Below are 15,655 nucleotides of genomic sequence, written 5' to 3'. Positions count from 1 at the left end.
GGGGACATGTCTGGCAGTGCAGGATTTGAGTCCCTGGCGGCGCATTGTGTTACTGATAGTAGCCTTTGTTACTGTGGTCTCAGCTCTCTGTAGGTCATTCACTAGGTCCCCCCGTTTGGTTCTGGGATTTTTGCTCCCCGTTCTTGTTATCATTTTGACGCCACGGGGTGAGGAGGGACTACTAAAATAATCGATAGCTGCAGCCCTAGCTAGATATCACATGTACCAGTATATGAACTAGATGTGAAATGACAGACTCGGCTGCGTTTAGCAAATGTATAGAGAAGTTGATGGGAAATGATACACTAGCCGGCGTTAGTAAACAGCCGCCATCTTAAAGCAGTAGACTTCTCAGAAGGCTCTGTTGTAGAGAACCTTCCTGGCGAACCTAAGTAACTTTTAATCTAAAAAAAAAAAGAACTCCTAAATTGGCAAAACCTTGACTTGAATCTATCTTTAAATGATGAAACCATTTTTAAAACTTTCACGTGTCGAAAGTAGACAGAAGGGAACTAATGCAATAACGGGAGCAATATTAACGGTTCATTCACAACATTAAATGACTTCCAAACATGTTACTAGCAAATGTTACTATCTAGTTATCGCAATATCCACAATACCCCTGTGTCTAGTTAAGTGTGTGTTACCTTTGTTTTTGTTTTTTGAACGGGAAAAAAGTAAAACCAATTACTTTGCCAAGTCACTAATTACTCTTACATTCAGGTAACTGAGTTACTAATTCAATTACTTTTTGGGAGAAGTAATTTGTAACTGTAACTAATTACATTTTTAAAGTAAGATTAACAACACTGATCGTATCTGTTGTTTACTAAAAAAAAAAAAAAATCACTCTCTCGGAACATAAGTCATGGTTAAATCGGGAAGAAAGCTTGCTGCATTACAGGAAACATCTCCACTTTTCTTGAATTAACATTGTTGAACAGCTGCCAACCTCAGAGGTAGCCAGAATTCTATGTCACATTTATTGCATACTTGCATAGTGTTTCTCCGTGCAGCGGAAGGAGATGTCTTTACCTCCACACATGAGAGTGACTAAGAGGACAGCTATGCATAATACATTTGACAGCATATGTTTAAGAGGTTGTCTCCAATGTTCAAAATTAGGTCAATTCGTCATTACAAACTAATAGCAGGGAAGGTGGACTTGGACATTTAGTATGTATCACTTGAATTTCATCTATACAGTCTGTCACCGTTACTGACGACACTGGTAAGATCCAACATACCAGGGCATACCTCTATAAAATTGATGAGGAAGCGTCCCAAGTACTGTATCTGTAGAGCAGTTGGTTCCTTTGTGTACACACGTTAAAGTACATAGCTCCATCTGCTGCTCAACGTGAGCTACAGCAGAACAAAACTCAGGCCTGAAGAATAAACCTCCAGATCTCAAATACGGAGCATCGGTTCATAGAATGGCATGCAAAAGATTGGCCAGGAGGTTTATTAATGTTTGAAGACACCACAATGATATGTGACAGTGTTCAAACAAAGATAACCAGCTGAGATGTTTGTTTGAGGCTATTAATCTGTAGGGAAGGAGTCAAAGATTTAAATAAAACAAAATTCCGACAACCGAAATTGTGGAGATAACCTAAGCTCTTAATGCTTCTTCAGGGGGTTTCTGTTAGCTGAGCTTATAGGGTGTCATTTTGGTTATGCAATAGCAAAACCCCAGAGCTTCACATTTAGCAGGGGGTTATGAATAAAGATTTATGACAAATCCAGTAGAATGGAAGGAAATAGATGGAATAAAATAATTCATTTACAGAGTCAAGTAGCGTTGCAAATTGTGAAGAGGCAGCACTACAGTGGATCTTATTAGCATGTGATTGACCTCTTCAGGATTTCCCAGGCAGCAAAGACAGATAAAAGGTCAAAGGTGAGCGCTTAGACAACCACTCCAGCATGCAGCTGAGCCTATTAAAAAGAGGCTATGTTGAAGATGTGCCCGCCGGCAATCAAGTATCATTTAGTTAGATGCCAAAGGATTCATCTATCCCAGTGCTAGATTCCAACAGCCTGCAAGGTCAGTTGCCTTATTATCATAAAAGAAAAAATGTTGTACTCAATTAGAAAAAGGAACTTTAAAAACATAAACAAGTCAGATTGCACCTTGAGTAAAAAGGAAAAAATGAAAACAGGTCGTTTTAAATCGAGTCGAAAGCAGCAGAGATCACCATGAATAAAACATCAGACTCCTCAACAGACTTGTTGAGGATCCAGCTTTTCTGTCTGGCAATAACTTCTCCATTGACAGAGGAAATGCGGGTAAGGGAATGGGAGAAAAATCATTTTCTACCACAAAGTAACAAACTGTCTACTTCTACATATGTGTTAAAGTGTTGGGATCAGATTTAAGCAGGAATTAGCAAGTATTTGCCGTGCGAGTAATTTCTCATCTCAGCACTGAAGCTAGTTTATCTTTGTCACTCCAGAGGAGAAAAATGGTAGGTGGATGTATTTATTTTTCGTTGCCACTATGGTTTCCATGTGAGTTAGTATGTGTACTCACAGAAAGAAGGCAGATAATGGCCACCAGCCATTTCTTCATGTGCATGTGTGTGTGGAGGGTGTGTGTAGGTGCGTGCACGTGTGCATGTGTATTGTATCCATGACGGATAGTTAAAGCATGTGGGAATGTGTTAACCTTTCTGGCAAGGCGGGGACAACCTCTTCACTTTCCAAAGGCTGAGTCTCTTGCCCTGCTTAGCTCATTCAAACACTTAAACTGCTTTTTCGAAGGGATGAAAATGATATTCACCCATTAAAGGCCAGATTGTTTTCCATTTATCCCTTTTTGGGTTTGGCAATACATCATCATGGTGACAAAATCCATATTCACCAATGGCCCAGGGGATATTAAAGGTCTGATCAGTAGCTCAGTCCAAGAGATGGGCTACGTCCTCAAAAGAGGTAATTTAACTCAAACATAGCTAACGTGGACAAAGGAACCGACAGTGAAAAGGATGTTGCAAATAATCAAATGATATTTGTCTACTGAACATGGCAAAGTCATGCTTGAGACCAAGACCAAACCAAGACTTGACTTATCCAAAATCAGTAATCACTATGACCAAGTCACGATCATGATACAAACCGTGGGAGTTAAGACTTGCCTTTTGGGAGTCGAGTCTGAAATCAGACCAAACCTGAAAAATGTGGTCCTTCAACCAAGACCGGTCTCCTGTGTACACCTTTCCAAATTGCATGCGACATGTAGAGGTGCTTAGGTCTGTCAGTCTGGACAGTTTAACAGTCAAAAGAAGAAACAACAGTTATTTCCAGTTAATTTCAATTACTAACTATATACACTTGTAAAGACTTTATCTTTGCCCCAGTCAATGGATCCACATGCTAAATAACGTAGCACCGGTCAATGGATCTGCCTGCTAAATAAGTAGCACAACCAAGTCAAATGAATGAATATACTTGTTTTGAGTCTCTTGTTGTCTTGATCCCTTTGAGATTCATAACGATGTTTATTTGCTTGAGTGGTAGACATAATTCAGACTGTTTCTAAAAGTTGGCGCAGCCTTCGTTTACAGGGCGTACAGAGCTGTGGCAACACGGACGAAGACCGAAAACTGGTCTCGCAATTGGCTGATGCTGAACACGGAAGCAAAACAGAAATAAATTTGCGATGCGTAAATCATCGTTTAAAATGGGCAAATCTCCGCTTAACCATTGAGATCCATTTTTTTAAGCACAGTATTTCCAAAAAACATGTTTCATTTTTGTCTATTGAAATGTTATTAAACTTTACTCCAGCTTCTGTTTTAGAGAAGACAGACAGACAGAGCCTAATTTGTTTGCTATCTGTCAATTTGTGCACCCACACATGCATTTAGGACAGAATAAGTGCACTATTTACACTATTTTGATTTCAACAATAAATACAGTGGTGAAATATAGGCACTTTTTTTTATAACTTAAGTTGACGTTGTTCTCCTATTTTTCAGAGAATGTTTATTTGTAAAACCTTTAAGTTGTTTGATTTATCATTCTTAAAGCATTCAGAGGGGTATCACAATACAATTACCCATAATATGTTAAGTCCATGACCGCATATATTGCTATCGGTTTGATATCAGTAACGGATTTTTGGCGTTGGACAATATTGGGATATTGGTTATCAGTTAAAAAGTAATTATCGGACAACTCAAAATATTTCTATTTCATGAATTATTGAAGTCCAAATCCTACATTATGCACCTTTAAACACCACCGCAGCTTGAGTTCAATGAACCCGTTAATTACCGTATTGTTCGGATTATAAATCGCAGTTTTTTTCATAGTTTGGCTGGGGGTGCGACTTATACTCAGGAGGGACTTATGTGTGAAATTATTAACACATTTTTACATCATTTCACATGTTATTTTGGTGTTTTGGCGTGACACTGATGGTTTGCTAAACTTGTTAGCATGTTCTGTATGCTATAGTTATCTGAATAACTCTTAATAGCTATGTTACGTTAACATACTGGCCACGCTCGCATTTTGTTGTTCATGCATCACGTAACATTATCATACTGTACACTTATTCAGCATGTTGTTCTATATTGTATTTTTATTTTGAAAGGTGGAAAAGCGCTACATAAGTATAACACCATTTACCATTTAAATTGCCTTTCAAGATGAAATATCTGTTCTATGTGCTGGATTTTATCAAGTAGATTTCCCCCAAAAATGCGACTTATACTCCAATGCGACTTATATATGTTTTTTTCCTCTTCATTGGGTATTTTATGGCTGGTGCGACTTATACGCAAGTGCGACTTATAGTCCGAAAAATACGGTAAGTGCCTCATATACTGCAAGAGCAAAACAACGGAACATCGAGCCACATCATCACAAGTTGGGCGTTAACCCTCGCAGCAACACATCTCTCATTATAAAATGCCCATGCAAAATTGCGGTGACCTAAGCGACGCACCCAATAGGAGAAGGTTGGCAGAGTAATATTAGGGCACTTTCACATTAGACCAAGAGAACCAGGGTCCGGTTGGACAGCTACCTCGCAACAACACTAGCAAATGATTTGTTGAAAAGGTTCAGTATTCACACTGCGCCAACTGAACTTACTCATTGATTGGACAAATTTAGAAGAGGAAATACCTCCCTCGTGAGAGGCAAGGCAGCATGGAGTGCCACAGCAGTTGCACGTAATGTAGCATAAGCGCACCCTGCTCCGCTTGCAGTCAAAAGCGAAGCATGGTGCGCTAAAAGTGGATGCGCGTTCACATTAACAACACAAAGCAGACTATTTGAGTAAAAGAACACTGGTCTGTTTAAAATGGACCAAACAGCTCTAGTGTGAAAGCACACTTAGGCTAGGTTCATACTGCAGGTCTTAATGCACAAATCCGATTTTTTTGTCATATCTGTTTTTTGTCGAACCCGTTCAGACTGCTTTTATCCATTGAGACCGTTCAAGTATTACGCATGCGCACTAATTCGTAGTTAGACACGCGCTGAGCAAGAAGACCCGCATGCGCAGAAGTATCAAAACAAATGACTACGCATGCTGGCTGTCATCCGGCATTCCAGGGCGATCTTTTTTTGATTTCCAAAAACAGGACACAAATAACAAACATAAATAATCCCTGTTTAGGCTTATATTCAAAGTTTATATGGATCGATAGCATGCACGCACTGTCCGTGCATGTCACACACACATACGGGAAGTTTGCGCCGACTCTCGGCTGTGTAAGCAATATTGAAATATTGCTCATATCAGGGGTCGCATTAACCGAATATTTTCCGTCGTTGACCAATTTTTTAAAACGGTGACGGAAAAAACTGAAGTCCACCTTTCATTTTGACAGGTTGCAATTCACACCCCAGACCACAGGGTGGCGAGTGAGCATATTAATTAGCTATTGTCTCTCTTGATGCATGACGTCGTTGGCCTTACTCTGAAAAATGTCAAGGCAACTGAGTGTCCGAAGTTTCTTCAAAAAGCCCCAAAACGACGATGGTGTTGATAAAAGAGGTGAAAAAACAGGGACTGCACAAGCGGGCACGCAATTCAAGTCCATGCACACCAGGAGGAAGGTGTAAGACTCCGTTCAGGCCACAGCAGGTGAACTGTTAATTTCATTGTTCCATAATGTAGCCTACCTACTGGGGCCACAGTCAGCTGTTTTTGTCACTGCGGAGAAAAAGTTACATATTCATCTGCTTGATGTGTGATGGCACGGTGTGGATTCTCTGTTAAGCTTGTTCGGACAGAATATTAATTTAAAATGAATGAAAACCAAATACTATTGAATATGTTGAAGCGGTATGCAATGTTAAGAGTCTTGTTAGCTCGAATTGCTGTGTCCAGCCGCTGTAGCTCTGCTGCTCTCTGTGAACTCTCTATTCAAGCCGGAACGCGTGCGGCTCTTAAGTGTCTCTGTCACGTGACTGTGTCGTAGCCGCTAACGCGCTCGGCCAAATGGACACACAAGTACGGAAGGTGAATTATGCCAAACAAAGGGTCACCACAATGTCATTATCATCATTTTAAAAATTTAAGTGACGGGTAAAAATAGATTATGACCGGATTTTTATGATCCTGTCAGTCAAAATGACAGACAAGGAAAAAGTCTAGCGCAACATCTGGCTCATATAGAGCATAGAGAAATCAGATCATTCTCAGGCTTATCCTCAACCAATTATTATCTTTTTATGACTGTTGTCAAGCACGACCCTTCCCCAAAAGCCGTGTTCAAGGCAAGCTAGGCGCTAACGCACAGCTGCACCGCTACCGTAGCCTCGCCGTCTCTCTCGCTGTTTGATGACATAATTGCTGCATGAATTCCGATTCGGGCAACTTGACATTTCAGACCGCCGCGACATTCTGGAAAAATGTGGTCCAGATCGGATTTAGACCACATACGAAAGTGACCCAGATCAGATTTTAAATGGTCCACTTCTATGCAACTTGTCCCATTCAGACCGTCAAGTTAATGCCTCAGTCGAGTCAGAAAAACACGAAAAAAATCAGATTCGCGCATTAAGACCTGCACTGTGAACCTAGCCTTAGAGAGCTAACAGGAATAGATAAAGCAGAAAATGTGAAATGGATTTAAACTACTTTAGACAAATACTTTAGAAAAATATTTTCAATGTACACAAGCTTGAAATGTGTCATTGCGCTTTACGCTTTACTCCGTGATGAATTCAAGGTAAACCAAGGGCAGTATGTTAAATGACTTTACATAGATGCAGTCCTCAGCCATGGCAGTAGTTCTCCAGACACCAATATCCCGCTCAATATTATGCTTGTGTCAAAACAGAACATAACAGGCAGATTGCCAATGTATTTAAAACTAATATGTAAAAAATAATGACCTACAATAACTGCTATTTTCCCCATTGAAAGGATCAAGGAAATATGAAATGTCCATCCCTAATTAATACCACCAGATGAAATGTCTGGAGATAAACTAATTAGCAAACACTTACATTTAACTGTTTGCTCTACGGGTATTTTGCAATGACTTACTGAGGCCAAATCCTGCCTTGAGCAAATTAACACCACACTGAACTGCATGTAAAATAAATAGATGCTGATTCCCGCCCCCCCTCCAATTAAAACTTTGCCAGTGCGAGCAAGGACGAAGCCAAATGACACAAAATGAGCGCAAAAAAATGTGTTTTACAAATCTCCCTTGAAGTGAGACACCGTCATCAACATTCACAACAAAACAGAGACAGGAGCTGCTTGTTTTCTTCCCTTGTGATCTTATCTGATTGTTCTTTTCGTTTTGTTTACCACCGTCCCAGATGAGGAGGTGTATTAAATCTCCCTTAAATCTTAAGCTCCTGTGTCATGTTTGCACGCTTATACTTTTTATTAAACAGGACAAAGCTGTTCTCACCACTTCTTTAAGACCATAAAGTAATTTGTGCCTCAGTGCTGGGCCATTTGTTATGAGCGACATCAACACACACTCATATGTACAGATTCAGACACACACGGGAACCAAACCAATCGTTTAAGGTCGCCGAGGCCTTGCTAAGCCTCTGTAAATCAGCCACCATACGGCAGTGAGTTTTATTCCCCTCTCTCTCTCTCTGTGGGTGTTGCCTTATGACCCATAGGCAGTAGGTTATTTATTGCATTTGTCACAGCTTGTGTTGACTCCCAACCATTCATTTATGGTCCGAGGCTAGTAGTAAGCTAACAGTATAGTGAGGATCTAAAGACAATTGTGTCAATGTTCTCCCCAACAGCCTTGTCTCATGTATTTTTATAACAGACCTCAAAATAAAAACCTGAGGCAAATAGATTCCTATTAATGGCAATTACTCTGAATGAGGAAGGCGGGCTAAAATGTGCAGACAGCTAACAATTTCGTAGCAGGCTGAAGGCAGTGTTGATGGGCAGACTGTGGTTCGTCTTTCTTCTTCAAATGAGAAAACAGCCCAAATAATAAGGATTGCCGCCACCTTTGTAATGGAAACATGAGGTATTATCTTGGACAATATAAGCAAAGGAAAAAAAAACTTAATTCATGTTCATCCTGCATGAACGCTAGTCTAGAGATGTCCCGATCGATCAGCATCCCGATCAATCGGGTCCGATCACGTCATTTTCAAAGTATCGGAATCGGCAAAAAAATATCGGCAATGCCTTTTTTTAATTTTTTTTTTTTTTTTTTTAAATCGTTTTCTAATTGTATTTAACGTAACAGACATAATATGTTACACTCATCATCATCAGAGTCTTCAATTTAGGCTTAAGGTAGGGTTATCAAATTTATCCCCATAACGGCGGCAATTAATTTTTTAAAAAATGTGTCACGTTTAAATATTTAACACTATTCATGCATGCGCTGCATGACCCTCTCACTCATTGTCGCGCTCAATCTGTAATGACGCCGTTTCACCTATATAGAGAGATAAAAGGCAGCGCAAAATAAGTAGAGTGAACTTTACCAGCCTTTGGAGCCTTTTATTAATTGGCTAAAGCCTTGCAATTCCTCTCCCTATGATTAGAAATTTCATGGGAAGCAATGTGGGGAAGCAAGGTGGCAATAGATCATTGTCTTAACACCATATGTTATTTCCCAACGCAGAGCAATTGGTAGCACGTTGCACAGTCATGGTTCCACTTCCCATCATGCATTTGGGATGGCCACAGTATCATTTACTGAAAGCTCAACAAATACACTAGATGGCAATATTTAGTCACAATATACAAAGTCACAAGTCTTTCTATCCGTGGAACCCTCTCACAGAAAGAATGTTAATAATGTAAATGCCACCTTGAGGATTTATTGTCATAATAAACAAATACAGTACTTACGTACTGTATGTTGAATGTACAGTATATATTCGTCCGAGTTTTATTCATTTTTTTCTTAATGCATTGCCAAAATGTATATGATCGGGAAAAATTATCGGGAATGATTGGAATTGAATCGGGAGCAAAAAAAAGCAATCGGATCGGGAAATATCGGGATCGGCAGATACTCAAACTAAAACGATCGGGATCAGATCGGGAGCAAAAAAACATGATCGGAACAACCCTAAATGCTACCGCTCCTTTCAGAAAAAGGATTTTTTAACTATTATTATTTCTCAGGATGCTTCTTTTTACCATCACACACAATCACTCAGACAAGCAGCAAGTGCAGTCTGAACAAGGGTTGAAATACAAGCCCCCCTACCATTTCAGTAATGCTGACAGCAGCTGACAACTGAGAGAACTAGGCGAGACTAAGGATATATGAGGTGGTCCTTGAGTGAGCGCATAAGACAAAGCGCAGTGATGTAATGGAGACAAGGCCGCAAACCGGTGCTGTGGAGGATGCCCGTTTGTCTGCTCAACTTCACAACCATTCATAGCCAAGATCTATGTCCACATAATAGAGCGACCCTACATCAGTGTCAACATGGGGTTGTGAAGGGTGTGTCTAGAAAACAGGTCAAACAGTGTGCAAATTGCCCACTCATGTCAGAATTTCACAGGGAGATAACACAGGGGCAAACCTTTGACATAGTGCAAATGAGAGGAAATTGAAGGTGTCACAGTATGAGAGCATATGTAGATAATATAACCTTTGTGGGGTAGAATGCTTTTATGTATTTCATTCGCTCTTCACCCCATCATTCATTTGAGCAATTCATCTCATACGAATTCTATTTATCCATATAGTACTTCAAACACAGTAGCTACTGTAATCATGCGATGTGAACGATTAAATAAATATTAGTAGGGTTTGGGAACATGCATAAGTGATCATATAACCAATGCTGTGATTTGGCACTCAGTTTTCATAAAAAAGGGGTGATTCAAACCTTTTCACGATGTCAGTTCCATTCCAGCAGGAGAGGCCATCAGCAGAGGCTAGCTCACTAACGCACAACTGATCTGCAAGGCCTCCGTAATATGTCCGGTAGAGGCGCAGACTGTTCAGAAAGTCCCTATAAAATCAATCAAATGGAGCCATATAGGAGACTCATTATATCTATATCCAACGGTCTAGAATAAAAAAAAAAAAACCACCCACTCATGAAACCCACATCAGCTCATGATTTTAACGTTACAGCCTTTTTTTCCTTCTTATTGTATGCGTTTACCTTCTCTTGAGAGCAAGTGAGTCGCCTGACACTTTAGCTGGAGTCTTAAGGTGGGTGGATTCTTTACTGCTGTGCTGGATGCTTGTTGTCTGCAGAGCCTTCCTGCTGGGTGGCCCACACAGTTTGTGCACCTTAACATAGAGAAAGGCAGTCGTGAATCGTGACATGAATTACTTTGAAATGAATATTGATTTACTGTGTGCATGGTGGGTGCATTGCAAAGCTGAGCTTATCTACTCCGACTATACAATGTACGACTACATACCCACCAGAAGGCAGTGCTATGATTTAATTGCTGCTGCTAAGACAGCACTTTAGCATTTATTTACCTTTATGGGGCAATCATTGTACTCATTTGCTGCAATAGCGTACCGCACTAATGCTATTTTTAGACCGTGACGTCGCCATCGTAATGCGGAAGTGGGACATTATCGACACGTCTTCGCATAGAAACCATGTTATTTCTGCTTTTTTTTTTCCGGTAATCTTTCAAAAAAGAACATGCCGATCAAATACTGCTGCTTGTAGAAACAATTCTAGACATTATGACATATAAAGGAAGTTTTCTTCATACGTTTCCCGAAACCAAAAACTGGGAGGAAAAAATGTGAAGAATGGATCAACTTGCACGGATGTCCCAAAAAAAGTTAAAACGCCAGCAAGGTGAAGCCATTGACATTTCATATGCAGTAAACATTTTGTTGGGGGCCATGGTCCTTCAGATGATGAATAGGTAAGCCATTTTGATATTTTCACTTATTTTTTTAGCTCGGCGTTTTGCCGTGCTGCTTCTGTCTGAGAATGAATGACCTGAAAAAAATTAAAATGGTATGTGATTGCAACTTTAGTAAGGGGGAAGTGTATATAAAATTATAGAATTAAGATTTGTTATTAATGAAAAAGCTAAAAGTGTTGGTTGGCTGTCACTGAGTAGTATTTGCGATCGCGACACAAAAACAGCACCAAAAAAATTGCCCCCAAGAACGGTCAGAGACGTAAAACAACCAGAAGATATAATATTTAAGAAAGGAAGGGCACATGGTGGTAAAGGATAGATTGTTGAAACAGAAGAATATCATTGTCAGTGGCGTAAGGCAATGCAAACAAGAAAAAGGTGTCAATACACAAGCTAACTCTGGATCGGGTCGGCTCGTCTTTTTCAGCCCTCGACACTCAAGCCATCTCTTTAACTGAACATTTGTATGTTCTTCCACATCTTAACCAGTGAATTTGGCACCAGGGACATCATTTTCGGATAGAATTGGTAGGTTTAGCTCAGCAAACATCTCGTTCGTACACTTTTTTCATTTATTTACTACTAAGGACAAACTGGACGTTGACCCGCCTAGCCACAATGGCTAACGTAATGAATATGAATATTAATGAGCAAAACTGATGTGTTGGTTGCGGTACGCCATTGACAGCGCAAGACATCCAACCCAGTTTGACTGACAGAGGCTTACAGCTGCACAACCATTCAAAAGGGATTGGACGTCTAATGCCGTCAATGGTGCTGAAAGGTGAGCTTTTACAGCAAGTCCTCACAGTTTAAATGAATTCGACATCTGTTGTTGTCAAGGGTATTCATTGAGTAAAAACTATGCAAAGATACAAATTGGCAAAGAGACACAAACAAATAAATAAATAAACTTAAGAGTGTTATTGAGGGCCATAACCAGTGTTGTTAATAACGGCGTTAGAATATAACGGCGTTATTTTTTTCAGTAATGAGTAATCTAATTAATTACTTTTCTCATCTTGGCAACGCCGTTACCGTTACTGAGGCGGGAAAGGCGTGCGTTACTATGCGTTACTAAGTTGGTTAAATAAAAAAAGAAAAAAGAGAAACGGACTCGCGGAGACGAGAGAGCAGAGCAGGAGTGGGGAAGACGCCGTTGCAACCGCTATGCTAGGTGGCTCCGATAATACTTTTTTTTTTTTTTTTTTTTTTTTTTGTGGCTCCGATAATACCTGACTGCAGAGCCACCTGACTGTAGCCATTGCCGACAAACTACGCCTACATGACACGGTAGATATCATATTATAGAACTAGTTGCAAACGACAGACACTGCTGCATTGGCAACATGTTTTAAGGACTACATGCGTTAGTAAACAGCCGCCATCTTAAAGCAGTAGACCTCTCAGGAAGGCTCTGATGTAGAGATCCTTCCTAGCGAACCTAAGTAACTTTTTTATTTTTTTTAATCTAAAATGCTCCTAAATCGGCAAAATCTTAACTTAAATCTATCTTTAAATGATGAAACAGTTTTAAAACTTACACATGTTTAAAGTAGACAGAAGGGAACTAATGCAATCACGGGAGCAATTTTAACAACTTTAACGGTTGATTCACAACTTTAAATGACTTCCACACATAGCAAAGGTTACTATCTAGTTATTGCAATACCCTTGTGTCTAGTTAAGTGGAGGGTAAAGAATTGGGCTAGGGCCAATTGTTCCCCAAACCCTTTAAACTTCACATTGCGTGACCTGTTTTTTTTTTTTGTTTGTTTGTTTTTTTGAGAAAAAAAAAAAAAAATTATCACTAGTTACTTTGCCAAGTAACTAATTACTCTTACATTCAGGTAACTGAGTTACCAACGCAATTACTTTTTGGGAGAAGTAATTTGTAACTGTAATTAATTACTTTTTTAAAGTAAAATTAACAACACTGGCCATAACCACAGTGTATTTCTAGTTTTTGTCATTTTCATTATTAATTTAATTCATCCATTAAAAAATATGCAAATAATGATAAATAACAAATATATAAATATATACAGTAAATAGTGTGATAATGATAATGATTGAGAAATGGTTTCCACATACGTGGACATCACATTTTGGGTCATGTAGGCCTCACACTTCTTTATCACATGTTAACATTGTGGCCTATGCCCAAACGGCAGGTGTTTATGGAGTTTTTTGTGGTTGGGGTTTTTTTTTTTGTTTGTTTTTTTGTTTTTTTTTAATTACCAAAAATAATGACTAGCCCGATAAAGGACTAAAAAAGATCAAAATCTGGCTTGTTTAGAATGGCGAACCAAGAGTGCAATAATAAATAAATAAATAAAATACATAAAGCATTATTTTAGATTTATTTCAATAAGTATTCATATATTGAAATACCATAATGTGTTTAGGTAATTCAAAATGAATATATTTAATTGTTATTGATTCCAATATATAAGTTCTTTACTTACCGTAGTCAATTTTAGCTCTTTTGTCATATTTTATTCTCAATCTAGTTGCAGGACTAACATTGATCAAGAGCCCATCAATCAGTGTTGCTGTTTGTACCGTACATAAAAGTGTTGGGTGGTGCATTTAGGCCATAAACCTTCAGGGGAAAATTTACAGAATAATATGCAAATAACTTACACTACACTACTACATAACATCTACACTATGAGTGGAACAAACACAAGATTTATCCAATAGCATGGATTTATAAAAGAAACCTTTTAAATTCAATAGACTGAGCACACCAGAGATGCTGATTTATATAAAATCAAATCCATCCTCTTTTTGCGTTGCTCCAGCCTGTAAGATATCTATAGTGCTCATAAGTGTTGCACTCATTGTGCCGAATAAATCATTTTTTTGAGTTAGAACAAGTCCGCCAGCAACCATGTTGGCTTATTTATCCTTACTATGTCCAGTTTATCTTGAAAAGTCCACATTGAAATTAAATTTCATATTCATTTCAGCCATTTGGCCTCCTCCGTTAAGCAACTTTATGGACGCACATTTAGCTCAACCAATCCGAGGACGGCAAAATGCCCACATTGCGATGATGGCGTGGGCAAATTACAATAGCATGGCAACACATGGAAGTTGAAATCTCAGGAGACAAAAAAACAACGACAACAACAACACAGGGAACTGAAAGCTAGCTAGTTAAAATGATGTGTATGAAATAAGGATAATTGAATGTTTAAAATAAATGAATAAAATTTAATTTACACTCTAAATGGAGGAAACTCTGAATGCTGCCACCGACTCTTGCCAGAGTTTGATTCTCCATGAGATTCTGTACCTCTAACTTTTTGCAATTTATTTTTGCCACCTCTGCCTGTATTTTTTTGTTAATAACAAAACTGAATAAAACTTCATCCAAAGTGGTTCTTACCTGTGCTGAGATATGGGGTCCGTTTCTTTGAGCATGTCCAACAGCATCATGCAGCATTTTGTGTATTCCCAGCAGCACTTGCTCCAAATCGTGCGGTCCGTGCATCTGAGCTGACAAGTCCTCCAAAGACTGGACGAACTCCCTCCAGTGATGGTCAATTTCTGCCATACTTGCTAAGCAACCTCGCATCACGTTCAGGCAGTAGCCCATGCAAGGCTTGGACTGAGTTAAGCCCTATGAAACAAATGACTTTGGGACCAGTCTGAATTGATTTGAATGAATCAAGAGATTTCAGAGCAGTACAATCATACCTGGCAGTGGGGGCAGTAATGCATCTTGAGTAAGGCCTTTCTGCACTCACGGCTCAACAGCAAGTGGTCTGTCGTATTTATGACTTCAATGCCGAGGTGCAAAGCTTGGAGGAGAACCTTGCCAGAGACCCCGGAGCGAGCAATTTGATCTGCTAGTAAACCTGGCGCCCCGCCGAATGGCCTCACCTCACGGCTCGATGACCGTACACACTCAGCGTACCCTGCTGATAGCTCGCTGAGGCCCGGGTTGATGAAGCGATTGTATACGATCGGGAAGAGGGCATCAAAGAATCTTTGGACAAAGTCCTCAACATGGACCTCAGACCCCAGCAAGAAGAGACTAATATCAGTGAAGAGTTCCCGCACAGGACCTTCGGTCTGATCAGCCATGTTGCCGTAGTACTCCTGCAGCAGGACATTGGTATGGTTCTCTGCCTGCTTCCTCAGAAACTCAAATGAGCCTGTGAAAAGAATAGCAGCAGGGAGAGAAAAGAAAAACAAATCTTTATCATCTTGCAACTTCAGGCAACCTTGCAGGAGACGAAGCGCTCTGTGAAAAAAATATAAATAGTTAAAAAAACATGAAGGTTTTAAAGAAAGTGAATCGTCAAA

At 39.6% G+C, this 15,655-nt stretch overlaps 1 protein-coding gene across 2 annotated transcripts in view; it reads right to left on the bottom strand.

Moving 5' to 3' along the window:
• gpc5a (glypican 5a) overlaps positions 1–15,655 on the bottom strand; it is a 206,854-nt gene that overhangs the window by 146,278 nt on the left and 44,921 nt on the right. For both annotated transcript variants that reach the window (XM_057831213.1, XM_057831224.1), the window contains exons 3-6: positions 15,044–15,504; positions 14,733–14,966; positions 10,600–10,730; positions 10,318–10,443 (exon numbers count right to left, since the gene is read on the bottom strand). In XM_057831213.1, the coding sequence (XP_057687196.1) occupies positions 10,318–10,443; positions 10,600–10,730; positions 14,733–14,966; positions 15,044–15,504 (952 nt within the window). The remainder of the gene's footprint in view (positions 1–10,317; positions 10,444–10,599; positions 10,731–14,732; positions 14,967–15,043; positions 15,505–15,655) is intronic.

This window comes from Corythoichthys intestinalis, chromosome 1 (genome assembly GCF_030265065.1).
Source record: "Corythoichthys intestinalis isolate RoL2023-P3 chromosome 1, ASM3026506v1, whole genome shotgun sequence".
Lineage (NCBI taxonomy): Eukaryota > Metazoa > Chordata > Actinopteri > Syngnathiformes > Syngnathidae > Corythoichthys > Corythoichthys intestinalis.
This window is presented reverse-complemented; position numbering and strand designations above follow the sequence as displayed.